At 36.8% G+C, this 26,912-nt stretch overlaps 1 protein-coding gene across 2 annotated transcripts in view; it reads left to right on the top strand.

Moving 5' to 3' along the window:
• LOC135110171 (uncharacterized) overlaps positions 1-20,714 on the top strand; it is a 90,227-nt gene extending 69,513 nt beyond the window's left edge. Inside the window, exon 5 of one of the 2 annotated variants that reach the window (XM_064022164.1) lies at positions 20,506-20,714. In XM_064022164.1, coding sequence (XP_063878234.1) covers positions 20,506-20,533 — 28 coding nt within the window. In that variant the 3' untranslated portion in view covers positions 20,534-20,714. Of the gene's footprint in view, positions 1-14,854; positions 15,572-20,505 lie in introns of those variants that run through there. The other variant, XM_064022163.1, reaches the window with a different exon arrangement.
• The last annotated feature ends 6,198 nt before the right edge of the window (positions 20,715-26,912 follow it).

Here is a 26,912-nt window from a genome sequence, read left to right as displayed (position 1 = left end):
AAAAGTTGAGGGTGTGTCAGGTCGATACCAGAAGAGCATTCAGACCGGGGGACATTTACGAGTATGGTCCCCTCCCCAGATGGGGAGTCCGATGTTGATGTAGGAGTCGCCATGATAAATTTTAATTTTCAATGAAGGGTGTGTGTGTAATTAGGTGCTTCCAGTTTTGAATGAAGGAAGAGACTTGTTATTAGAGGGCAGGCTGTGACTGCTCCCTTGTGTTGTAAGACGCAAAAGTTCAGTAAGATCACAGCTGGGTTTCATGATAAGTTTACAGCACCCTCTGATGCAGTGCTTTAAACTTTACTATGAGTTATTATCATTTTTGCATGTGCCGAAGATAAGTACATTAATTAGGTTGGAATCGAATGCCATCGTCTTGCATTCAAAATTGTATACAATGAACGAACGGGGAGACAGATCGCAAATACAGTTTAATATCAACAAATGCAAAGTACTTAGCGCAGGTTTAGGAAACCCACACAACAATTAGGTACACAATAAACAACGAAGCTCTGGTAAGTTCTGGGTATGAAAAATATTTAGGCGTCATATTTAGCTCTGAACTATGTCTAAGAAAGCAATGCATATAGGCTAGACACAGATCAAATAGGGTACTAGAATTTATTTTTAGGGGTATTAAAAGTAGAAGTCCAGAAGTAATATTAAAGTTATGTATAGCGCTCGTCAGACCTCACCTAGACTACGATGTGCAGTTTTGGTCCCCGTATTACAAGCAGGATATAGGTCTGTTAGTATCAGTACAAAGGAAAATGACTAAAAGGATACAGGGGATGAAGAGTATTCTTTATGAAGCGAGATTGTAGCTGTTAAATTTAAATTCTTTAGAGAGACGTATGTTAAGATGGGACCTGATAGAAGTCTTTAACTGGTATAAGGATTATAACAAGAGAGATGTAAGATGTTATATTGTGGTTAATAACCACAATATAACAAGAAATAACTGGTTCAAGCTTGAAAAAAAATAGGTTTATAAACGAGATAGGAAGGAATTGGTTCTCAAATAGATTGACAGATGAATGGAATGGAACCTGAAGAATGGCATTTTGCAGCTTCCCATATATATATATATATATATATATATATATATATATATATATATATATATATATATATATATATATATATATATATATATATATATATATATATATATATATATATATATATATATATATATATATATATATATATATATATATATATATATATATATATATATATATATATATATATATATATATATATATATATATATATATTGTTATGCGCAAAGAGGTAGTGGGAGAAAGGAAAATGAGTGAAAAATAAGATAAAGAAGTTGGACAAGGGTAGACAGAGAGACAAGGAAAGCGTAAGAAGTAGACACATTCCCTATGGGCAAGAGCCAGGCTCCAATTACTGTAACTTTTTGTATAAATTTATAGTCAATCTTCCCTACTTAATCTATCCCACCCTCCCTTTCTTCTTCAGAGTAAAGATTAAAGGGACATAGAAAAGAAGCGTGCTCTACCCCATTGTGATTTTTCTTTTTGTGCAGCTATGCAAGTAAATCCCCTGTAATGTTTATAACATATATTTTGCTGGGAGGGAGAGCGTCGTAGTGAGTGGAGCGAGTGTGGGATGGGCGGCAAGCCTCTTACCCCGAGTTCTTAACAAGTCTTCTCCCCCTTTCCTCCCACTCCCTCATCTTATGATTTCTCCTCCGTGCATTTCCATCCTAACCCATATAGGGGCATCCCTTTTGTTCAGTAGCAGATGAGTGTTGAGACAGGATAGACACAGCGTGCCTGTACTGTATAGAAAGGGCATATTACTTGATATCTACTGGTGAGATTTCTGTGTGCCACATTATTTTACTGAATATAAATTAAGCCCCATGAAAGCCCAGTATTTAGGCAGCCTACAAGTATATCCCAAGAGCGTGTCAGGGCTACTGTGTGGATATGCTACTCCTGCAGTTGAAATGGTGACCACCTGCAGTCTGTGCTGTTTGACTATCTATCGTATTTGCATCTATAATCTGACGACAGCAGGTCCAGTCCTCTCCCCCTTTCTGCCTAAGTGCAGTTTTTGCTGTGGATCTGGTGTGTATTTGAGTGTTGTGAATGTGTTGTGTGTCGTGTTTGTTAAATGCTACTTGTATCTTGACTCGTAGCTGTGCTTGTCCGGAGTTAGATGATTGTATTAATTTGAACCAGGTTATAGCTGCCTAGTTTCTTCCCGCATTCCCGCAAATTTTTTTTCGGAGGTGGGGATCTTTCTTCTGGAAGAGTTTAAAAACGCTTCTATCTGGCCAGAGTGCTTGACCGTGGACAGTTTCGTTGCGGTAGGCGGTGGGCGGATATTAACCTATATGTGAGTCGTCTATACTGTCTGTACCCTAGAAAGTAGCTTATTATTATCATAATTATCATTTTTTTCCAACTTTGGTTTATTAAGTCGATGTTTGTTTGCATACTCCCTTCTCATTATATAGGTTAAAAACCGAGTGGCAACCTCGGAAGTTTGATAGTTATAAAAAAACAGAAGGTGCATGGATTCATTGTATTTGTGCCTTGCACTAAGCTACATAAGAGGTAGCTTAGGGAAGCTGACCTTAGTGGCAGCTGTGAGAGGTAATGAACCGGGTCGTGTGTATATATATATATATATATATATATATATATATATATATATATATATATATATATATATATATATATATATATATATATATATATATATATATATATATATATATATATATATATATATATATATATATATATATATATATATATATATATATATATATATATATATATTAAACTCTGGAACTCCCTGCCTTCTTCTGTATTTCCACCTTCCTATGACTTGAATTCCTTCAAGAGGGAGGTTTCAAGACACTTATCCACCAATTTTTGACCACTGCTTTGACCCTTTTATGGGACTGGCATTTCAGTGGGCATTTTTTTTTTTATTAAATTTTTGTTGCCCTTGGCCAGTATCCTTCCTACATAAAAAAAAAAAAAAAAAAATATATATATATATATATATATATATATATATATATATATATATATATATATATATATATATATATATATATATATATATATATATATATATATATATATATATATATATATATATATATATATATATATATATATATATATATATATATATATAAGAAATAAGGGAAGCTGCAAGAAGCGACCAGACTTACACGTGGCAGTCCCTGTATGAAATATAACTACCTATTTCCACATTTCATCCCCATCCATAAACCTGTCTAATCTTCTCTTAAAGCTCCCTAATGTCCTAGCACCAACATGATTACTGAGTCCGTTCCACTCATCTACCACTCTATTTGAGAACCAATTTCTTCCTATCTCTTTCTTAAACCAAAATTTTTCAAGCCTGAACCCGTTATTTCTTGTTCTGTTCTGGTTGCTGATCCTAAGAATTTTGCTTACATCCCCTTTGTTATATAACTGTTATACCACATAAAGACTTCTATCAGGTCCTCTCTTAATCTACGTCCCTCTAAAGAATGTAAATTTAACAGTTTCAATCTCGCCTCGTAAGGAATACTCCTCATCCCCTGTATAATTTTAGTCACTCTCCTCTGTACTGATTCTAATAGACCTATATATTTCCTGTAAAGTGGAGACAAGAACTGCACAGCGTAGTCTAGATGAAGTCTGACCAGCGCTTTAATATTACTTCGGGCCTTCTATTTTTAACACTCCTAAAAATGAACCCTGTTTCTGGGCTCTATGAATTGTTTTCCTAGACGGATTTCAGAGCTAAATCTTTCTCGTACCCTGTACCTACCAGTTTCGTTAGCTATTGTGTACCCACTGTGTGGGTTTCCACTATATATCTGCCATATTTCCTCTCTCTCTCTCTCTCTCTCTCTCTCTCTCTCTCTCTCTCTCTCTCTCTCTCTCTCTCTCTCTCTCTCTCTCTCTCTCTCTCTCTCTCTCTCTCTCTCTCTCTCTCTCTCTCTCTCTCTCTCTCTCTCTCTCTCTCTCTCTCTCTCTCTCTCTCTCTCTCTCTCTCTCTCTCTCTCTCTCTCTCTCTCTCTCTCTCTCTCTCTCTCTCTCTCTCTCTCTCTCTCTCTCTCTCTCTCTCTCTCTCTCTCTCTCTCTCTCTCTCTCTCTCTCTCTCTCTCTCTCTCTCTCTCTCTCTCTCTCTCTCTCTCTCTCTCTCTCTCTCTCTCTCTCTCTCTCTCTCTCTCTATATATATATATATATATATATGTCTGTGTGTGTGTGTGTGTGTGTGTGTAAGAGCATAATAACATAAGAACATAACAAATAAGGGAAACTATAAGAAGCTATCAGACTTGCACGTGGCAATCTCTGTATGAAATATACCTATTTCCACCTATCATCTCCATCCATAAATCTGTCTAATTTTCTCTTAAACTTCCCTAATGACTCAACACTAATAACTTGATTACTGAATCCGTTCCATTCATCTACCATTCTAGTTAAGAACCAATTCTTACCTCTTTTTTAATCTAAATTTTCCAAGTTTGATCTAGTTACTTCTTGTTCTGTCCTGGTTACAGATTCTAAGAATTTTGCTTACGTCTCCTTGTTATAAACCTTATACTATCAGGTCCCCTCTTAACCAACGTCTCTCTAGAGAATGTAAATTTAACAGCTTCAATCTCACTTCGTAAGGAATACTCCTCACCCCCTATATCCTTTTAGTCATTCAACTTTGTGCTGATTCTAATAGACCTATATCAATCCTGTAATATAGGGACCAGGACTGCACAACATAGTGTATATGAGGTCTGACTAGCGCCAAATATAACTTTAATATTACTTCGAGCCTTCTACTTTTAAAACTTCTAAAAATGAATCCTAATACCCTGTTTTCCATGTTTCTGACCTCTATGTATTGCTTTCTGAGACGGAGTTCAGAGCTAACTATAACTCCTGAATCTTTTTCGTACCCAGAACCTACCAGAGCTTCGTTGTTTATTGTGTACCTATTGTGTGGATTTCCTATACCTACTCTAAGTACTTTGCATTTGTTGATATTAAATTCTCCAATGAGGTTAAATTATCAATTACCCCTGGACACTGTGTATCAATTTCTTACCTGTATGTAGTAAATAAAGTCACTCGTGGTGAGTTTCTGTTGTTTTTAGGTGAATGTCAAAGGTGAACGTATAAAAATATGTATATTTAAATACATGTACAAAGTTCTGGGAGAATCATGTGGCATCTACGGGACAATGGCTGTCCTCTACTTGGTACAGCGTTATACCCTCCTAAGAGACTGCCGGAGCCGGCTCGAATGATGCTTAGCGCTTTAAAAAAGTGCTGACAGTAGAAATATGGGCAGGTTGACCAGCACTCACAGTACATGAATATAGTAATAGTTATGGCTCTCCAATTACATAAATAAGGCAAGGGAGAAACTACTTATAGCTAAGAATAATACATGCCAAAATACATTAGAGAGAGATTAACTCTGGAGAATACTTAGACAATAAAATACTACCGATTATTTATCGATGGCAATAAAAGGACTATGGAAAATTCCATGGTGTGTGTGTGTGTGTGTGTGTGTGTGTGTGTGTGTGTGTGTGTGTGTGTGTGTGTGTGTGTGACATAGGATTGCGTGATTATGTCCGCCCCACCCTTATCCGCCAACATCCATTATATACATTTATATATACATTTATACATATACTTATATTTCTAACTAGGCAAAGCATTATAAATACAATACATATTATTATCAATTATATGATACCGTTACATCGCTTGGTCACCTACTTGACGGTTCATCGCGAATACAGTGTACCTGACCGTGTTATGTGTATGAAACTCCACCACTAATAGTTGGAGGAGGAAGACGTTTACGTCTACTATCAAGATATACATACAGATTTAGGGCTTTCCTAACACATATATAAGTGTACTATTAAGAACACTAAAATAAGGGAAGGTGTCATGACACTTGGGTAGGGAAAGCTAGGTTTCAGATATACTGGTAAAGATGTCTCTAGAGCCTTTGAAAAGTCTTATGTATTTGAGAAAAAAAACTGATAAGGTATTTGTTATAAAGTAAATCGTTGACTTTGTCAAATTCTTCAGTGAAGTTACAGAGAATACCATATAAGAAAGCTCTGTCGTGAAAGCTGAATGAAACCGAGAAGGTTAAGTTGTTAGTGTACTAGAAGATCACATAAAAATGACCCTAAATGGATGACTGCTAGGTTAAAGCATTATATAGGGCGTAAGAGAAGTATATATAGGAAATTAAGGGCAGGTGAAGAAGTTTTAAGGACACAATATAATGAATTAGTTAGAGCAGTCAGGAAGTTAACGAGGAAAGCTAAGGACAATTATGAATCAAAGGTAGCGAGCCAGGCGAAGACGGACCCCAAGGGATTTTATCAGGTATACAGGACGAAGAATAAGGATACTGTAGGTCCATTAAAGGCAGCAGATGGGGAGCTGGTTAGTTCTGGGGAGGAAATAAGTAAACTTCTGAATGATTATTTTTCAACTGTCTTCACCCAGGAAAACATGCATGATATGCCAGATAGTGAACAGGTGTTTAGAGCAGATGAGAATGAGAAGGTGGCAGATATTTCCATTACTAGGGAGATAGTGGAACAGGAGATAGATAGGCTAAAAAAGTTCAAGTCACCAGGACCTGATGAAATATATCCCAAAGTACTTAAGGAATGTAAAGAGATTATTAGTGAGCCGTTAGTTTCTGTCTTTAGGAAATCACTGGAGTCGGGTGAGCTACCAGTAATGTGGAGGCAGGCTAATGTAGTACCCATCTTTAAGAAAGGAGATAAAACTTTAGCGTCTAATTATAGACCTGTCAGCTTAACTTCAGTTGTAGGTAAAATGTTAGAGTCAATAATAGCGAGGAACATTAGGGAACATTTAGACAAACATAACTTGATAAATCAGTCACAGCATGGCTTCACGAAGGGGAAGTCTTGCCTGACAAACTTGTTAAGTTTTTACAGTAAGGTGTACGAGGCAGTAGATAATGGCGATAGTTATGATATCTTATATCTGGACTTTAGTAAAGCATTTGACAAGGTACGCCATCAAAGGCTCCTGAGAAAGGTTAGGGCACACGGGATAGATGGGAAGGTGTTAGGCTGGATAGGGTCACGGCTTGGTAACAGGCGACAGAGAGTGGTAATAAACGGCTCGAAATCCGAGTGGGGTCATGTAATTAGTGGGGTGCCACAGGGATCAGTATTAGGGCCATTGTTATTTCTAATGTATATCAATGACTTGGATAGTGGAATTAGTAGTGATGTTAGTAAATTTGCGGATGACACAAAGATAGGTAGATTAATTAGGTCAGAATCGGATGCCATCGCCTTGCAGGCAGACTTAGATAGAATGAATGAATGGACGGATAGATGGCAAATGCAATTTAATATCAATAAATGCAAAGTGCTTAGCGTAGGTAGAGGAAACCCACACAATAGGTACACATTAGACAACCAAACTCTGGTAGGTACAGGGTACGAGAAAGATTTAGGAGTTATAGTTAGCTCTGAACTCCGTCTAGGGAAACAATGCATAGAAGCCAGAAACAAGGCAAATAGGGTACTAGGATTCATTTTTAGGAGTGTTTAAAGTAGAAGGCCGGAAGTAATATTAAAGTTATACTCGGCGCTGTTCAGACCTCATCTAGACTACGCGGTGCAATTCCGGTCCCCACATTACAGGAAAGATATAGGTCTATTAGAATCAGTACAGAGGAGAATGACTAAAAGGATACAGGGGATGAGGAGTATTCCATACGAGGCGAGGTTGAAGCTGTTAAATTTACATTCTTTAGAGAGACGTAGGTTAAGAGGGGACCTGATAGAAGTCTTTAAGTGGTATAAGGGTTATAACAAGGGAGATGTAAACAAAATTCTTAGGATCAGCAACCAGGGTAGAATAAGAAATAATGGGTTGAAGCTTGAAAAATTTAGGTTTAGGAAGGAGATAGGAAAAAATTGGTTCTCAAATAGAGTGGAAGATGAGTGGAACGGACTTAGTAATCATGTAGTTAGTGCTAGGACACTAGAGAACTTTAAGAGAAGATTAGACAAGTTTATGGATGGGGATAGCAGATAAAAATAGGTAGGTGTGTTTCATACAGGGACTGCCACGTGTAAGCCTGGTCGCTTCTTGCAACTTCCCTTATTTCTTATGTTCTTATGTTCTAGAACGTACATGACAAGTCCTATAACCTCCTCATAAGTTGTCTCTTCTGGGCAAGTCAATGAGACATAAAAGGTTTCCGTGAAATAAAAGCAATGATACCCACGAAAGTGGCAATGGAAAATAGGTTTTGAAACCACATGCTTGTATGGGCAGAGTGATATAGCTGTAGATGCCTCTGAATGTGTCAAGACAACTTCACAAATCCCATTTATTTTAGTTAAGAAAGCAAATTGGATACTAGAAAAATGGCATAAATGTAAGTATGAAGATTTGCAACGTCTCAATTATGTTAAATCTCCAATTGTATCCTTGCCTATTAGAACTAAAGAAGGATTCACGTCAACTGTCATCGCCGAATTATTAACGGAGAATGAAGAAAATTTAACTTCATGGGCTTTAAAATGATCCAGAGATTCAAAAGGTATATTTACAATTATTGCATCTGTGGTCAAGGTAGCTCCTGGCAACGGGTAATAATATTGATTATGCCTGTTGCATACAATGGTGTCAATTTGTATGTTGACTGACCAATTTCTAGTGGGTGAAGCAAATCCTCTACAGAAAATAGAGAAGTTATTACTCTTCCATTGACAGCATCCACCATGTTGGGAATTATCACTTCATTAACTGAGCTAAAGGAAGCTTCAGATACATGTAAAACTTGATCTATTACCACAATGTGATTTATGACGTCTAAACAATGTAAGGTATTATCAAGCACAGTTGCTAAGTCATTTAAGTACTGGAATAACTCATTGAGGTTGGACTATAATTTAACCAGTTTACTGTGATGCAGCATCAGGACCTTTTTTATTAGTAGCTGCAATCCTTATTAGTTAGTCATAATGTTTCCTCAAATTCTGTACATCCTCTTCCGAGGCAGTGCCAAAGAGATATTGAGACAGTTGTTCCAATTCATTTATGAGTCCTCTTGTTACGAGCGTGCACTGGATGATGGTTGTAGTCATGCAGAGATTGGTTCAATTTGCCATGCAAAAATTGTAACTTACTGTTAAAGAATTTATTATAGTTTGAGAGAAAACTTGCGTCTGTCCATGCGTTTCATCAGCAAGTAAGGATTCCAATTTCTGTAAGGAGTTCTCCAAAGTTTTTGAGACAATGTCGAGGTCCGAAGATACGGAAAATTAGGTAGAAAAGGGATATCGAACCAGATGAACATCTATTAAGGTTACTTTCCCAAGATATTCGGTGAGAGCACCCGGTTTGACAAGCAACGCAGTGGATGCTTGCAAGAGTTGCAGCATGATCAAGTAAATAACCAGGAATCCCACTGCTATCTATAAGTAATGCAGACAATTAGCTGTGAGAGCGTAGGTTATACCTATGCGTCTTTGTAGTGTTAGTAGAATTATGGTTTGTAACCTGATCAGTAGTACTCTCTGATGATGAGCTGATATGAGCATTAGTCTTCACAAGCCAATCATTATGTGCTGTTTCAACTGTGTTAAGAGGAAGGTCATGCACCTCAATTTTTTTATTATGTAACTGGAGAACAGCCGAACGCGGACCACTAAATTTTGTGGAAAGTTTGGAGGTTCTTTAACTGTGTCTCCAGACTGTATCGTGACATGAGTCGCACGTTTGTGTTGTTGAGCCTTCATTTCTGTCCTGGAAGACTGTAGCCTACTTCGGACTTATAATCATGCATATGTTGTTTAATAAAGACTGGAGTTTGTGGACTTGCTAACAAATCATAAGGAAGATACTCATTTTCGCTATACAGTATACAGTGCGGGGATTTCCCAGTACTTTCACGCATTTTACTATTAATGCAGGCACTGGCATGTGGTAACCAGTCCTCCCAGTCATCATCTAGACTGTTTACAACTGGACGAAGAACTTCCAGGATTTTCCTGTTTGCTCTTTCTACCAGTCCGTTTGAAGAAGGATGGAAAGCCACAGTATAGGTGTGTTTGATGTTGTACTGTGTACATATACCTTGTATGATTTCACTGTGAAATTCGGTTCTATTATCACTTAACAACACTCGTGGCGTTGAATACAGACAAAACAATTTAGTTACTAGCGCATGCCCGACATATTTAGCAGATATTTTCCTCTAAAGGTAAGGGAACCACAAGCCTTGAAAAATAGTCTACACACACAAGAAGGTACTGCGAACCATTTTGACTTTTGGGTAGTTGAAGAAGATCAATAGAGACAATGTCCCATGCTCGCTCAGACAGTGGATATTCCAATATTGGGGCCGGTACTTTTACTGCTCCCTTGTGCTTTGCACATGATATACACCCGGCGACATCGTTTTCTATGACAATGCCCATTGTAGGCCGATAGTAACTTTTACGCGCTGCTTGTAGCGTTCGCTCTCTTCTTGGATGTCCTGCCGTTGGTATGTCGTGCACTAAGGTAAGTATGACAGGGACTAAACTCTCAGGAATGATGTGTTGCTTACTAGAACCTCTCTTTTGGAGATTACGTCGACACAGAACATTGTCTGGTGACATGAAGAATTGAGAGAATGGTAAATGCAGACGTGAAAAATTATCTTCTTCGCCTAACTACAGAGCATGTATGGCTTTAGGCCATATTTTATTCTCACGCTGTGCTTTACCTAATTCTCTCAGGGTGAAGTTATTTACAGGAATCGAGTCACTGACAGCTCCCACAGGCACATTTCGTGAAAGTGCGTCGGCTACTACATTAGCACGATCCGGCAAGTACTTGACTAATGGAGTAAATTCCTGCATTGTACAGTACCATCTTGCCACTCGTCGGTCCATATTTTTTTTTTCCTTTGAACATTTCAATTACGGATGCATGATCCGTGTAGACTGTAACTGGGTATTCAAGTATAAGTATAATATCCTTAAAATGTTTTAAGCACACGACTTGCATATGCTGTTACATAATTTTTGCCTCTGGCATCAGTCTGCATCAGCAAATCAATCGAGTTTGCATCAGCAAACCAGGTACAGGCGCATTTGTTAGCGATTTTAATTGATTGAAACTTTGCTCATGAGCAGCTTCCCATTGGAAAGCAACATCCTTTTGATGGAGTTTAGTAAGTGGGAATGCAAGCACCACAAAATTCTTGATGAAAGGACGGTAGTACCCCGCAAGGCCTAGTAAAGATATGACATTTTCTACAGATTTAGGTTGAGGAAACTTCTATACAGCTACGACCTTTTCATCCACTGTGTGGATTCCTTCATCATCGACTACATGGCCAAAAATATTTATTTTGGTTTTAAGAAAGTCACATTTAGTAAGCTTTGCTTTAAATCCAGCTTCCTCAAGCTTCTGAAGGACTAATTTTAAGCTCTCCTGATGGAATTCTTGATTCTTGTTTGCAAGGTATGCAAACACGGTTTTGTCAAGTAAACCCATGAAAATACTGTTAATCGTTCTCTGGAATGTCAAAAGACATGCACAACCATTCGTAAGGGCCGCTAGGCGTACTGAAGGCCGTTATTTCCCTTGAAAGGAACCTTTCAGTATCCTGACAACAGGTCTAAACCAGAGAAGATTTTGTTTCCACGACCCAAAGATATTATAAGGTCACTCAGGGCAGGTAGTGGATAACGATCATCCACAGTGAAATCATTGACCTGCTGGAAATCGATTACCGGCCTGAAAGATTGATTTTTCTTTGGAACCAAAAAGATTACTGAATTCCAAGAACACGATTCTTGAATTACTCCCTTGTCAATCATGTGATGTACAGTCTCCCTCTGACTATGAGGAAGACGATAAGCTGATATATATGCAGTCTTGGTGTTTGGTTTTAACCTAATGTGGTGTTCCGCTCGATCGGTCACACCTAAGGGTTCTCCAGGTAGTGCAAAGACATTATGATACTTTCCCAATAAATCCAAAAGCGCGGGCTTTATTTTGGGGTAGTCCACAACACTGACAAATGAACATAGGGTTGGCTCCTGCCCCAGCTTTGACAACAGTAGACTGACTCACTGAAGAGACGCAGGCTCTAGGCAGAATAATGGGTTCTGGTAACACTTTCTTGTCATATATCAGGCACTTTCCAAGGAAAAGACCTTGTTTGATCCTTATAGGACCTCCAGTATTGTTTACTACCAAGGCATTTGACATGATCCTGTCTAAATGTGCCGATTCAACTGCCAATCACCTGACATTACCAATACATTCAAGACAGATGTCACTACCTACTGGAACTTATGAAACACGAATTTTAATTCGTTTTTCCACACGATCAGGAATGTCATAATTGGCATTGACAATTACTTTGGCTTCCCTTCATGCTCCTGTTATATCCTTATCTCTCATAAGAGACTCGAGAGATGGAATCATCTGAGGCTCCCCATTGCATCTCTGTCCCTTCCGTGATAAAGAACCGTTACTGATTTGCCTGGAAACTAAAGGTGCAGGAGGCTTCATCTCTTTCTTTACTGACTTCAAAGAAATCAATTTGAATAGGATGAAAATTCTTAGATTGCCTTATTGGTAAGAAATTAAGGAATTTATTCCTTAGATTTTCAAGGCTGACCCGGTGACACCAGAAAGATTTAAATCACTTGGACGGAGCATCCATTTATCACCGCGTGAATTCCGTTTCAGAATCTTGTGAGGTTCTTCAGAAATTGCATTTATCGTGGCTCCAGTTTTTACAGCCAAAGATAAGCTATGCTTACCTACCCTAATTGGCAATGCCATTATGTCTGTTTGGTTGTTGGCGGCATTTACAGTTGAATACACTGACATGTCAGAAGAATTTGCTGCCTCAGCGTTTTTGCACATTTGGATGTTTTAGTCGGGTTTGTTTACTACAGTGCGGTAGTCTTCCCCCGACTGCTTTGTACTGCTCGTGCTACCTCTGGCGTGCTTTCCAATAATCATATTGATTATATGCTTACACTGCTCTGACGAGTGTTTGTACTGGCCATGTATGTGACAGTATTGGGTAGCAACATCCTTATAGGATCTTGTCCTACCTGTGTTCACATGGAGCGATGTACCTGTTTTTGGTCTAACAGAGAGGTTACTCCCTCTTGTTTTGTTCTCCGAGTCGGATTTATTTGGTGACAATTTCTGATCCTTTTGTTTCTTAAAGCATCTTTTTTCAACATAAGTTATTTTATGGCAATGCGTGCAAACATTTCCAGGCTTTGCCATGGCTGCCGCACAAGCTTGGGGTTGGTCGTCATCTATGAGTAGAGCGACCAGTGAGGTTTGAGTTTCAGGGAAGATACCAGATGGATTCCTTTTTTTTTCTCTAGCCAACACTGCAAAGTCAGCTACCGTGTTTCCCGTTTTAAAACTGAAGTAACTTGCGTTTTTCTTCACTTCCCCATTCACCAATGTCATGTAAAGATGAATTCCAGAAGTCTCCTGAAATTTGTATCTGTCATGTTGTCTCCTTGAAACCAGGTGTAAAGCTGTAAGACGTCCATGTAGTCTGTTACGAACTGTTGCGTTGGGATTAAGGCCTTCATTTCGTAATGAGAGCTAGCTTTAGCTGTTAACCTGACACCCACCTTGGATGCTAGTGCCATGAGATTAGTTTGGCTCTTACCCCCATAAATATTCAACAATTTTTTTCTTGAAATTAGCATAATGAGTCCCTAATTCAAGCGGACTAAAACCGCTGTCATGCGTGATACTTCCCCAGCCAGTTTGGACATGACAAAAGGAATCTTGTCTTCATCTATGATAGTATTTGATCTCATAACATTCTCACAAAAACGAATGAAGTCATGAACCCGTTCTTGCGGGCTTTCTCCGCGAAATTCTGATATTGATTCAGGAATAGGAAGTACCTTGATTGTAGTAAATGCATGCGAGGCATTAAGAGAGCCACTAGAGGCAGAAAGAGAAGCATTAGCGTTAAACATGGCTGCTGCTGATAATGATGGATATTTATTCTCTGATCTTATAATCAACACGTTCTCGTCCTCATGAGACACGGTATTAACCACTGTAGTGGGTTTTTGTTCCATTTATAATTCTTTTGATGAGTTAGTATTACTATTCTCCGCTCCAGTTCATAAGTTTCAGGTAACATCTCAGCTTTAGCCATAAAAGTGGTTTTATTAACCTTCCTTAATTAAGTATTAATTACACACTTGCATAACGTTTCCAACATCCAAAGGCGTCTCTGCCTTTCACAGAAGAATGGTTAGTATTGTTAGAAACGTAAAAAATGAACCGAGTTAGAAGTGTAGGGACAGCAACTGAATTATTCGTTTAAAAAGATAACCGAGTTAGAAGTGTAGGGACAGAAACTGAATTATTCGTGTTATCCCTAAACACTTAAGAGAAAACGGAAGCGAGCGCTTCGTCCAGCTGAAAAAGAAAACTGAGGGGCAGACTAAATTATTTTAATCTGTACATACTTATCGTTTTATCACTGTGAAATAGGTAAGTTATACATGAACCCTAACAGTGTTTGCGTTACCACAGGTGATTTTCTCTCTCTCTCTCTCTCTCTCTCTCTCTCTCTCTCTCTCTCTCTCTCTCTCTCTCTCTCTCTCTCTCTCTCTCTCTCTCTCTCTCTCTCTCTCTCTCTCTCTCTTTTTAATATTTGTGTGGTATACCACTAAGTTTTTGTACTCATGACTGTAGCGGAGAAATTAACACGTTAACATGTCGTCCTCTTCTTGGACAGACTTCTTCCGTCATGGGAAGCTCCTCTTGCGATGCTGGTGTACTTATAGGATCCTGCAGGATTCCTGGAGATGGGGAAGGTTTTGGTCTGCGCCGAGAATGTCTGTGCTGATGATGTCTTCGCCGAGAATGTAGCTACGACAACCAAATAAGACCGAGAGGAAACCATATAATTATGTCAGGTTTCGCCCTAAATCTTTTAAGTCTCCTCTTTTATAAAAGGAGAAGTGAATATTAGGAGTGACAGGCTGGTTGAGTAAAGTGAGACCATTAGGTGGTTGGATGCGAGTGTTTTTGGTGTGTCACCCTAAGTTAGTCCTATAAGCAATGCCGGCTCGCTCCTCCGCTGTCCTCACTACCCTGCCACTGTTTGCCGTTTTCTCCGTCTCAGTGTCCGTTCACCACTTTTCTTTCAACCAATGTTTATTGATGTTGCACTTGACACTGGAGTTAAATATTCGTATCTCATTAAGCTGCCACCAAATGTTCAAGTGGGGTTGAATTATCGATTACCCCTGGACACTGATCATTAGTTTCTTACCTTTATGAAGTAGGTAAAGTCACTCGTGGTGAGTTTCTGTGGTTTTTAGGTGGATATCAAAGATGAAGGTATAAAAATATGTATATTTAGATATATGTACAGAGTTCTGGGAGAAGGGTGTGGCATGTACGGGACGAAGGATGTCCTCTACGTGGTACAGAGTTACACCCTGGCGAGAGATTGCCGGAGCCGGCTCGACCCAAGCCGCTCGAGGGACGCTTAGCGCCTTCAAAAAGTATTGGCAGTAGAGGTATGGGCGGGTTGACCGCACTCACAGTACATGAATATATTAATAGTTATAGTTCTCTAATTACATTAATAAGGCAAGGGAGAAACTACTTATAGCTAAGAATAATACATGCCAAGATTCATTAAAGGGAGATTAATTATGGAGAATACTTAGACAATAAAATGTAGGTGCTACCGATTATTTGTCGAAAGCAATAAAAAGACTATGGAAAATTTAATGCCGTATGTGTGTGTGTGTGTGTGTGCGTGTGTGTGTGTGTGTGTGTTTGTGTGACGTACGGCCTCACCCATATCCGCTAACAACCATTATCTACACTTATACATACATGTATACATATACTTATATTGCTAACTAGGCAAAACACTATAAATACAATACATATTATTATTAATTACATAAAATGCATTTGCCATCTTTCTGTCCGTTCGTTCATCCTATCCAAATCTGCCTGCGAGGCGATGGCACTTGATTTTGACGTAATCCACCACACCCACCACACACACTGACCTTCCTATAAAAATTTACAAGGAGTTTGGTGCAGAGCGAGCAACACCGCTATGCTCCATAATAAATCCCTCTCTCTCCCAACACTCTTGCCCTGCTGACTGGAAGACATCTTACGTCATCCCCATCCCCAAAACTTTCAGTCCACAGTCACTCGGTGACCTCAGGCCAGTCTCTATCACCCCCATCCCTAGCCTTATTTGTGAAGATTTTGTGTATTACTGGGCCTACAACAAAATTTGTAATACCGTGGATATCAGACAGTTTGGAAATATTAAAGCCACCTCAACCTCCCATTACCTGGCCAGCTTCCTTGAATTCATCCACAGCCACCTGGACAAGCGAAACACCTCTCTAGCTGTTGCTTTTGTGGACTTCAAAAAAGTCTTTGATCTTGTTGATCACACTGTTGTCATCAGCAAGGCAATGAGTCCGGGTCTCCCTCCTAACCTGGTAGCATGGCTAGCTGACTTGCTCACAGGGAGGCGTCAGGCCGTTCGCTATCAGGGCTCTGTCTCTAATTTCCAACAGCTGACATGTCGGGTTCCCCAGAGGACCAGGATGGATCCACTATGCTTCCTCCTCCTGATTAACGACGCCCTCACTGACACCCCCCATCGCTGGAAGTATGTGAACGACTGCACCGTGGGCTTCCTAGTTTCCAACAGGAACCCGGACTACTCGCCATTGCAAGTCATCTTGGAGCGACTACAGACGTGGACGGAGGAGAGCAGGATGACCATCAACTACAGCAAAACTGTGGTGATGCATTTCTGTACCTCCTCTGTACCAGTGCCCCCTCCCCATCTCACAGTGGGCCCTTGCCCCATCCAGGTGGTCCGATGTGCCAAGCTTCTTGGAGTCACGGTGGACGATCAGCTGACCTGGAAGCAGCATGTCGCCAGCACCGTAAGATCCGCTACCTACAGGCTGTACATGCTGCGCAGACTCAGGTCGCTGGGGACGCCGACAGACGAGTTAAGGTGGGGTGTACCTCACCTTCATCCTCCCCAAACTCATGAATGCCTCCCCAGCGTGATCCTCCTCCCTCACACACACTCAACAGCTCCAGCTAGAGAGTGTGCAGAAAAGGGCGTGCAGGGTCATCCTTGGCTATGCCTACACCACCTATTATGAAGCCCTGACCAGTCTAAATCTATCCAGACTATCCACCAGGCACCGAGAGGCTCTGGAGAAGTTTGGAAGGGGAATTCTGCATCATCCACGTCTGAGACACATGCTGCCGCCTGACGCGCCTCGCCCGGTCCGTACCACAAGACACCACAATAAGATAACGCCCCTAAAGGCGCCGCGCACGGACCGGTACAGACTCAGCGCGATTCCCACCATGGTGCAAGCCATCAATCAATAGTATTTTGCTTCTAGATTAGACTTAGCTTTAGGTTTAATGTTAAGTATTTCCCCATCCCCTCTGTACATTTTAAGTTTATAAACTGCTTTAATAATAAACCGTTTATTATAACAATAATAATAATAATAATAATAATAATAATAATAATAATAATAATAATAATAATAATAATTATTATTATTATTATTATTATTATTATTATTATTATTATTATTATTATTATTGTTATTATTATTATTATTATTATTATTATTAATCTACCCATCTTCGTGTCATCCGCAAATTTACTAACATCACTACTAGTTTTACTATCCAAGTCACTGATATATATATTAAAAACTGCAATGTTTCTAATACTGATCCCTTTGGCTCCCTACTAATTACTTGACCCCACTCGGATTTAGAGCCGTTTATTACAACTCTCTGTCGGCTGTCGCTTAGCCACGAGTTTATCCAGTGTAACACCTTCCCATCTATCCCGTGCACCTTAACCTTTCTCAATAGCCTCTCATGGGGTGCTTTACTAAAGTCCAGATATAGGATGTCACAGGATACACACACACACTCACACACGCACACACACGTATGTGTGTGTGTGTGTATATATATATATATATATATAGAGAGAGAGAGAGAGAGAGAGAGAGAGAGAGAGAGAGAGAGAGAGAGAGAGAGAGAGAGAGAGAGAGAGAGAGAGAGAGAGAGAGAGAGAGAGAATTATTTTTTATTTCCAATTTTAAGATCTTATCTTTATTTTTTCGTTATCTATTTTTTACCCTATTTATTTATTTTTTTTCTTTTATGTAAAGGTTCAGGATGTATTATGAGAGCATTTTTTTTTCTTGCTTTACTTCTCCATTTCGTTCTTAAATATCTAGATTTTTTTCTTTTAATTTATTTTAATTACTTTCTAGTTTTCGTTTGCCTCCTTAACAACATGTTTTGAACATTTATATTTGAATGGCTTGATCTTTTTTTTTCAGTGTTATATTATGAGTATTCTTTTATTCGGTTATCATTATTTTTTGCATTTTTTTTCTCGATATTTGGGTGTTTCCTTTTTTATGCATTTATTTTTTTTATTTATTATTATTATTATTATTGTTATTATCATTATTATTATTTTAATCTAATAGTAAATCAATTTCACTTCTTTCATTTTACATCCATTTTTTTATTGTCATTTCTCTTATGTTTCTTATTTGATTAATTATCTTTATGTTCATGTATTCAGAATTTTGTTACTTTGTGTTTATCTGTGTATCTACTGTTATATATTATTGATTTTTTTTTTAATAATTTACTTATTCATTTTAATATTTTCATATATATATATATATATATATATATATATATATATATATATATATATATATATATATATATATATATATATATATATATATATATATATATATATATATATATATATATATATATATATATATATATATATATATATATATATATATATATATATATATATATATATATATATATATATATATATATGTATATATATACACCAATATATATATATATATATATATATTGGTTGAACCCATATTCAGTCCCCTTCATAGCTGCCACTACACTCAGGTCAGCTTTCCTAGACTAGCTCTTTTTAGTCTAGTGTTGGCATAAAACACGACAAATTCAGGCCCTTCCTGGTCGTTCCATACTATCAAATCTGAGCTCACCACTCGGTTTAACCCACCGACCGAAAAGGGAATATAATAAACGTCAAACAAACCCTAACTTGCTGTGAAACAATCGCAAACCACGAGGTAGGGCGCACGGCCGGGATGAAGGCCACATATGTATGATGCTTATGATTTTCTGTGAGCTACCGTCCACTAGAGACAAATCAACCACATTCACAGAATTATATTCTCCTACTGGCAAGCGGTCTGTTTACAGTCACCTGGAGGATGGGCAAATACCACCTCTATACGGTAAAAACCCGGGGAGAGAGGAGATAGCAACAAACCAGCAAAGTTTCACGATATCCTTTGCTTTCAAAGCTCCCAACAGTCAGCTCTGAAGACCAAAAACACTGAACGTCACAAAACATTAACGAGACAGGTACACAGCAACCGACAAGTTCCGAGATGGTTAAAGGACCTCTCTAGAGACAGCCAAAAAAAAAAAAAAAAAAAAATACACAAGACCACAGTACACTCACAATGACTCTGAATGGTAGAGCAAATTATTTCCCAATTATAAGTAAATTTTGGCAGGTTCCTGTTTCTCCTTCCTAGAATGACGGGAGCCTTACTGTCAAACCATTTGGTAGTTACTATTATATGCAACCCTTCTGATATATATAATCTCATCCCCCCCCTCCCACAACCAGGACTTCTGCAGGCTCTAAATCTCTCTAACGCGGCAACACGTCTAGATATACCAATGCCCTAAGACCAACTGGCGCTCTTTTCATTTTCTTTATATATGTAGGAGGGAAACCGGCCAAGGGGAACAAAAATCCAATTAAAAAAAAAAAAAAAAGCCCACTGAGATGCCGGTCCCTGAACAGGGTCCAAAGCGGTAGTCAAAGATTGAAACCTCCTTCTTGAAAGAATTCAAGTCATAGGAAAGTGGAAATACAGAAGCAGGCAGGGAGTTCCAGAATTTACCAGAGAAAGGGATGAATGATAAAGAATGCTGGTTAACTCTTGCATCAGAAAGGTGGACAGAATAGGGATGAAAGAAAGAAGAAAGTCTTGTGCAGCGAGGCCGCTGGACGGAGGGGAGGAATGTAGTTAGGAAGATCAAAAGAGTAGTTAGCATGAAAATGTGTGTGTGTGTGTGTGTGTGTGTGTGTGTGTGTGCGTGTGTGTGTGTGTGTGTGTTCGTTTGTATGTGTGTGTGTGTGTGTGTGTGTGTATGTTTGTGTTTGTTTGTGTGTGTGTGTGTGTGTGTGTTTGTGTGTGTGTGTGTGTGTGTGGGTGGTACCTGACATTACCTTTCTTTTCTCCCACACAGACAACAAGAAAATTGGTGTTTTCCGTGATACTGTAATTGTTACATAAAAATTACAAAGATCAAGTTGAAGAAGATGATAAGAAAACCAAGATGATGATGATGAAAGGAAAGAGGAGGAATAACATAAAAAGATCCTAGTAGTAATACTAATTGTATTCATAGAGTTGTGTTAATGGTACAAAATCATAAAATCAGTAATATTGTTATAATAAGCAACGATAACAAAAAATATTATTATTATCATTATTTTATTGTTATTATTATCATTGTTATTATTATTATTATTATTATTATTATTATTATTATTATTATTATTATTATTATTATCGTTATTATTATCATTATTATCATTATTATCTTTATTATTATTATTATTATTATTATTATTATTATTATTATTATTATTATTATTATTATTATTATTATTTTTATTTTTATTATTATTATTATTATTATCATTATTATTATTATTATTGTTATCATTATTATTATTATTATTATTATTATTAATATTATTATTATTATCATTATTACACAGAGTTACAAAAAAAAAAATTAAATTGTCTATGTTATTTCAACTGATTTAAGACATTTTTGCACCGGTGAATCCGAAAATGACATCCATTTTTCTCGATTAGGTCAGGTTTTTGTGCTATGTTGATTTTAAGAAATCCGATCTTCTGACTAAATCGATTATATTTTTGTGATATTATAAATAGATTTTTCTTAATATTTCTCATCAGAAATAGGTTTCTAAGAGAGAGAGAAAAAAAAAATCGTTTCCTAACAGAATGTATAAAAAAAAATGTTACAAACATCGATTTCTGTAAACTGAATAATAGTCACTGATAAAGGTAAGTACATTTAAGTTGAATGTTACATCATCATTATCCATAAACTTCCGTTTATTCGAACCCCTAAAATGCTCAGCGGCAGGGATGTCTCTCTTCAGAGTCCAGCAGTAATCAGCCATCATGACTGCACTCCAGCGTCCCTGATACCTGGTCTCCATCTCCTTTATGTCCTGATGTAATCTCTCCCCCTGTTCGTCGCTCATTGATTCTTAGGAAACCGATCCATATGTGAAAATAAATAATGCATTTTGATGATCATGTTGCATATGAGCATTAAAAGCAGTCAGCATATTGGTAACAAGTTCTGCATAGTTCCTGGCCTTGTTGTTGCCAAGAAAGTTCTTCACGACCAGAACAAAAGCCTTCCACGCTTCCAGTTCCACTTCGTTCATTGAGTTTTCAAAGTTAGGGTCTCTAATGAGCTGACGGACTTGAGGACCATCAAAGATGCCAGCTTTCAATTTATCCATGGTCAATCCTTGAAAAGCCTGGCACAAGTAAGTGAAGCAGCTACTATCCTTATCCAGACCTTTGACGAACTGTTTAATCAAGCCGAGCTTGATGCGTAGTGATGGGAAGAGTATTCTGTCTCTGTCTACCAAAGGGATGTTGATGACGTTCCTTGCTCTGCAAGGCAACACTTACTCCGGCACAAGCCAGTCCTTATTCGTATAATGCTGAACAGTGTCCCTACTATCCCACATGCACAGAAAGCATGGGTACTTGGTGAAGCCGGACAGCTGTCCCTACAAAAAAATTCACCATCTTCAGGTCAACACAAATAAACTACTGATGTTGTTCATAACGAATCTTCTCCAGGACATACTTCACCGCTTCATACTTCTCCTTCAGCGTAGTCGAGTGAGCAAGGGGTACAGAGGCAAGCTGGTTGCCGTTCTGCAGCAGAACACATTTCAGCTATCACTTACTGCTGGCAATGAACAGTTTCCAATCTTTGGGTTCGTACTGTGGCACTCCAAGCTTGTGCAGAAGCTGAGCAATATCTGTACAGTACACCAAGTCCTTCTCTTCAAAAGAAAAAATGGAGGTACTTTTGATGCCTGTTGCGGTAAAAGGTGATGCGAATACTGTCAGAGAGGAGTTTTTTTTTTTTCTTCAATCTGGATGCCAGCAGTTCGGCAGAGGACTTTGACAAGCTGAGATCACGAATTACATCATTTAGCTCCTTTTGGGAAAAAAAGGATGTGGATCATCATCGTTAAGAAATACTTCTTCATTTTCTTGAACACTGGAGGAATCTTCGTCATTAATGTCAGGAAGTTCTCCAAAGACAGGTACTGGAATTTCATCACAGTGAGCTACAGGACGACGTGCTGATTCAAGATCACTCAAGATACTTGAGACTGTTCCGGTTTTTTCTGTTGATCGCAGTCACATCAATATTGCAGAAGTAGCAGCCAGTGCCTTGATTTGTCGGCTCGCCCCAAACAATAGGAATCCCAAACTTCAGACAACTCTTCTTCCCTTTGGTCCATTAACGCAGATACTCGGTGCATGCCTTGCATACCATGTGTGGCGCCGAAGCCTTATCACCAAGTTTGATACCAAAATAAACATGTTAAGCACGTTTTATGAAACTTGTGACTGGATTCCTGTTAGAAACAATGGTGTATTCGCCGCAAATGTAGCAGAATATATCGCATTTATTTTTGCAAGATCTTCTGGTCGAGGCCGTTTTATTCACCTGTAAAATAAAAATACCAATTAGTCATGAATTGGCGCATGCAAACTCTCCCGAGTTCGTTTATTTCAAGATATAAAAAAATAATTTTGTATCATATAAAGCGAAAATACAGGCACAAATAAACAAAAATGTCAAAAAAAAAAAAAAAACGTGGCATGGTTTAAAAAGTTGACCCAATTGAGCAAAACCAATGTTATTTTTGGATTCAGCACATCAAAATTATTCTAAATCAGTTGAAAACCTTAAACAATTTTTTGGCTGTTGACCAGTGTTGTTATTATTATTTTATTTATTTATATTTTTTTTATTATATGATTTTTTTTTTTTTCATTCATGTGTTTAATTCATTTATCTATTTATTTATTTTTTAAAGCTAATTTAAAGACCTTTGATTTACGATCACCTTTTTTAAAGGTTTTAGATCACGTATATATATATATATATATATATATATATATATATATATATATATATATATATATATATATATATATATATATATATATATATATATATATATATATATATATATATATATATATATAAATATATATAAGAAAAATGAATAAAATAAATAAATAAATCAGAGTATCGTAACAAGGCCGTATTGTGTGGTATGTATATCAAGGAGTAAATATTAGTTTAAAAAGTAAGAAAATTACTTTGATTATTAGCTAAGAGAGAATTTTTAAGACTAAAATTTTCAATTAAATATTACTATTCTAGTCTATCAATTATCTAAATTATATATATATATATATATATATATATATATATATATATATATATATATATATATATATATATATATATATATATATATATATATATATATATATATATATATATATATATATATATATATATATATATATATATATATAGGAGGGACAGCGGACAAGGGCAACAACCCCTCACCCCCCAAAACAAACAAAAAAAAAAAAAAAAGGAAAAGGCCCACTGTGATGCCGGTCCCCGAATAGGGTCCAAGGCGGTAGTCAAAAATTAAAGATAAGTTTCTTAGGTTTTAATGATTCCTCTGTACTACCTTCTTGGAAGGTTTTCGGTTTTGTATAAACTCTTTAAGGCCGTGGTCTCTATACAAGAAACAGGCCAAAATACCAGTGCATGACATGAATAGGTACATTCTCTAATCTTGTTTCACGCGAAAACGTTCGAGGCAGGTGGCCGAGTAATGTACCCATTACATTAGGTAGGAATGGGTAGGAACAGACTCTGTTAAAGTTGTCCTTTGTTGTGTCTAGTACAGGACACTTCCCTGATGTTCATCTCAAGAAATATCGCCAACTAACACAATAGCAGGCACCGGCGTGATCACGCCGATGCTGATACAAATGTTGATGTTTTGTCTACTGTACGTCCGCTGTATGTTAGCCGGCGGCAGCTCCCGAGGCAGATCAGAGGGAGAGAGGGAGTGAAGCTCGCTGCGAGTGGCTGCGTCATGCGAGCCCTGCTGAAGCGGCGGAAGGCCACAGTGTTAGTGTGTGCACAAAACTAAACATATTCTAATATTAATTTCTGTAGTGTTGCTGTTTAACTGATAACAAAACACAATGACCTGTTCCTGACGTTTCTCAGGTAATGAGAGGCACAGGGACACATTAAAATTTTCCTGACGTCTCTCCGAGACGTTACACCACTAGATTTTATTCGGTACTTCATTATAACCTATAGAAGGAACTCATGTCTTGTTGTAAGTAAATAAAGTGTATATACTGACTTGATTCCAACTTTCTTTGCCATTTTCCAGTTACATAAATGGTGTTGACAATTAATAACACGCTACCTTTAAATTAAATATTACTACCTCTCCAGTTTTGTTCTGTTTCTTCATATACGGTGTTTGCGTTTTAGCATTTCGGTACTTAAGAAGGTTAAAGCACTCAAAAAGACTTTTTTGGTAATGTTCTATTTCTCCATATAGGATGCTATTAATCCGTTTTAGCGTTCTGGTGCCTAACGAGTAAAAAAAAAAAAAAAAAAAAACAGTAGAAAAGCACGGTTTTGTAATTTTTTGTTTTTATTTTCTGAAATAAGGTGCCGTTTTGGTGCCTAACACTTTCACAAACACCCAAAAGACACGTTTCTAATAACGTATTTTCTTTTCGCCATATAAGGTACTTTGCATGCATTTTGCCATTTTGGTACCTAACCAGCTCAAAAAAACACTGAAAATAAATATTTTTGGTAATGAGGTTTTGTTTCTCCATATACGGTGCTTTTTTATGCGTTTTATTGTTTTGGTACCTAATAACCACAAAAAACACTCAAAAGATACGTTATTATTAAAGTTGTTCTATTTCTCCATATTAGGTGTGTTTCATGCGTTTTAGCCACTTAACATGCTGAAAACAATGAAAAGACAGGTTTTTGCTAATATTATTCTATCTCTTCATCTGGCTGAACACCGTGGCTCAGTCTGGACTGTGTGACTCAAAATAACTGCTGTATTGCTCAAAGTAACTGCTGTGTGACTCAAATTGAATGTTGTGCGGCTCAAATTAACCCTTGTGACTCCAATTAACTTCTGTAACTCAAATTAATCCCTGTGTGAGTCAAATTAACTGTCATGTGAGTCAGCCTTGTCTCTGTGAGTCAGCCTGATTGCCTTGCTGCAGTGACTGGCGTCTGAGAGGACCACTCAACACCGTGGTATCATTTCACCGCTAATTTTAATTTTCAGCCAATTATTTTCTGATGTGCCTCATGTTTTTTTTTTTTTTTTTGTGGTGTTGCATGTTGTGAATGAATTGAATTTCTATCTGTTTTCTATCGTAAATGTCGAGTTTTTTAATTCTACCTCATTTTTTCTCCATCGTAAATGTCTAGTTTTGAGTTATGCGTCTTTTTTTTTCATCGTAAAGTATATATATATATATATATATATATATATATATATATATATATATATATATATATATATATATATATATATATATATATATATATATATATATATATATATATATATATATATATATATATATATATATATATATATTTTTTAATATATATATATATATATATATATATATATATATATATATATATATATATATATATATATATATATATATATATATATATATATATATATACTCGTATATATATATATATACTCGTATATATATATATATATATATATATATATATATATATATATATATATATATATATATATATATATATATATATATATATATATATATATATATATATATATATATATATATATATATATATATATATATATATATATATATATATATATATATATATATATATATATATATATATATATATATATATATATATATATATATATATATATATATATATATATATATATATTTTTTTTTATTTATTTATTTATTTTTTTTTTCTGTTATTCCTGTCTCAAAGTCATGCCTGCCGCTCATCCCCAACAATTTCATGAGTACCTGTAGGGAAACGTTGCGCTACCTTTGTCCGCTACATTTAGAATAATTATGATTTGTTGTTTTAAAAGCTATATGTTTAAAGTCAAGATAGTAATTATTTTCGCTAAGGTGAGGATAGTATAATTATTTTCGTTAAGGCCAGGATAATAATTATCATCTTTAAGGCCAGGATAGTAATTGTTTTCGTTAAGACCAGAATAATAATTATTTTTGTTACGGCCAGAATAGTAATTGTTTTTGTTAAGAACAGGATAGTAATGATTTTTGTCAAGGTCAGGATAGTAATGAGTTTCTACAAGGCTAGGTTAGTAATTGTCTTCGTTAAGGCCAGGACTGTATTTTTTTTTTTTTTCGTTAAGGCCAAGATTGTAATTATCTCTCTCTCTC

Source organism: Scylla paramamosain, chromosome 20 (assembly GCF_035594125.1).
Source record: "Scylla paramamosain isolate STU-SP2022 chromosome 20, ASM3559412v1, whole genome shotgun sequence".
NCBI classification, from domain to species: domain Eukaryota; kingdom Metazoa; phylum Arthropoda; class Malacostraca; order Decapoda; family Portunidae; genus Scylla; species Scylla paramamosain.
The sequence above is the reverse complement of the archived record's forward strand: the minus strand, read 5'-3'. Positions and strand labels throughout refer to the sequence as shown.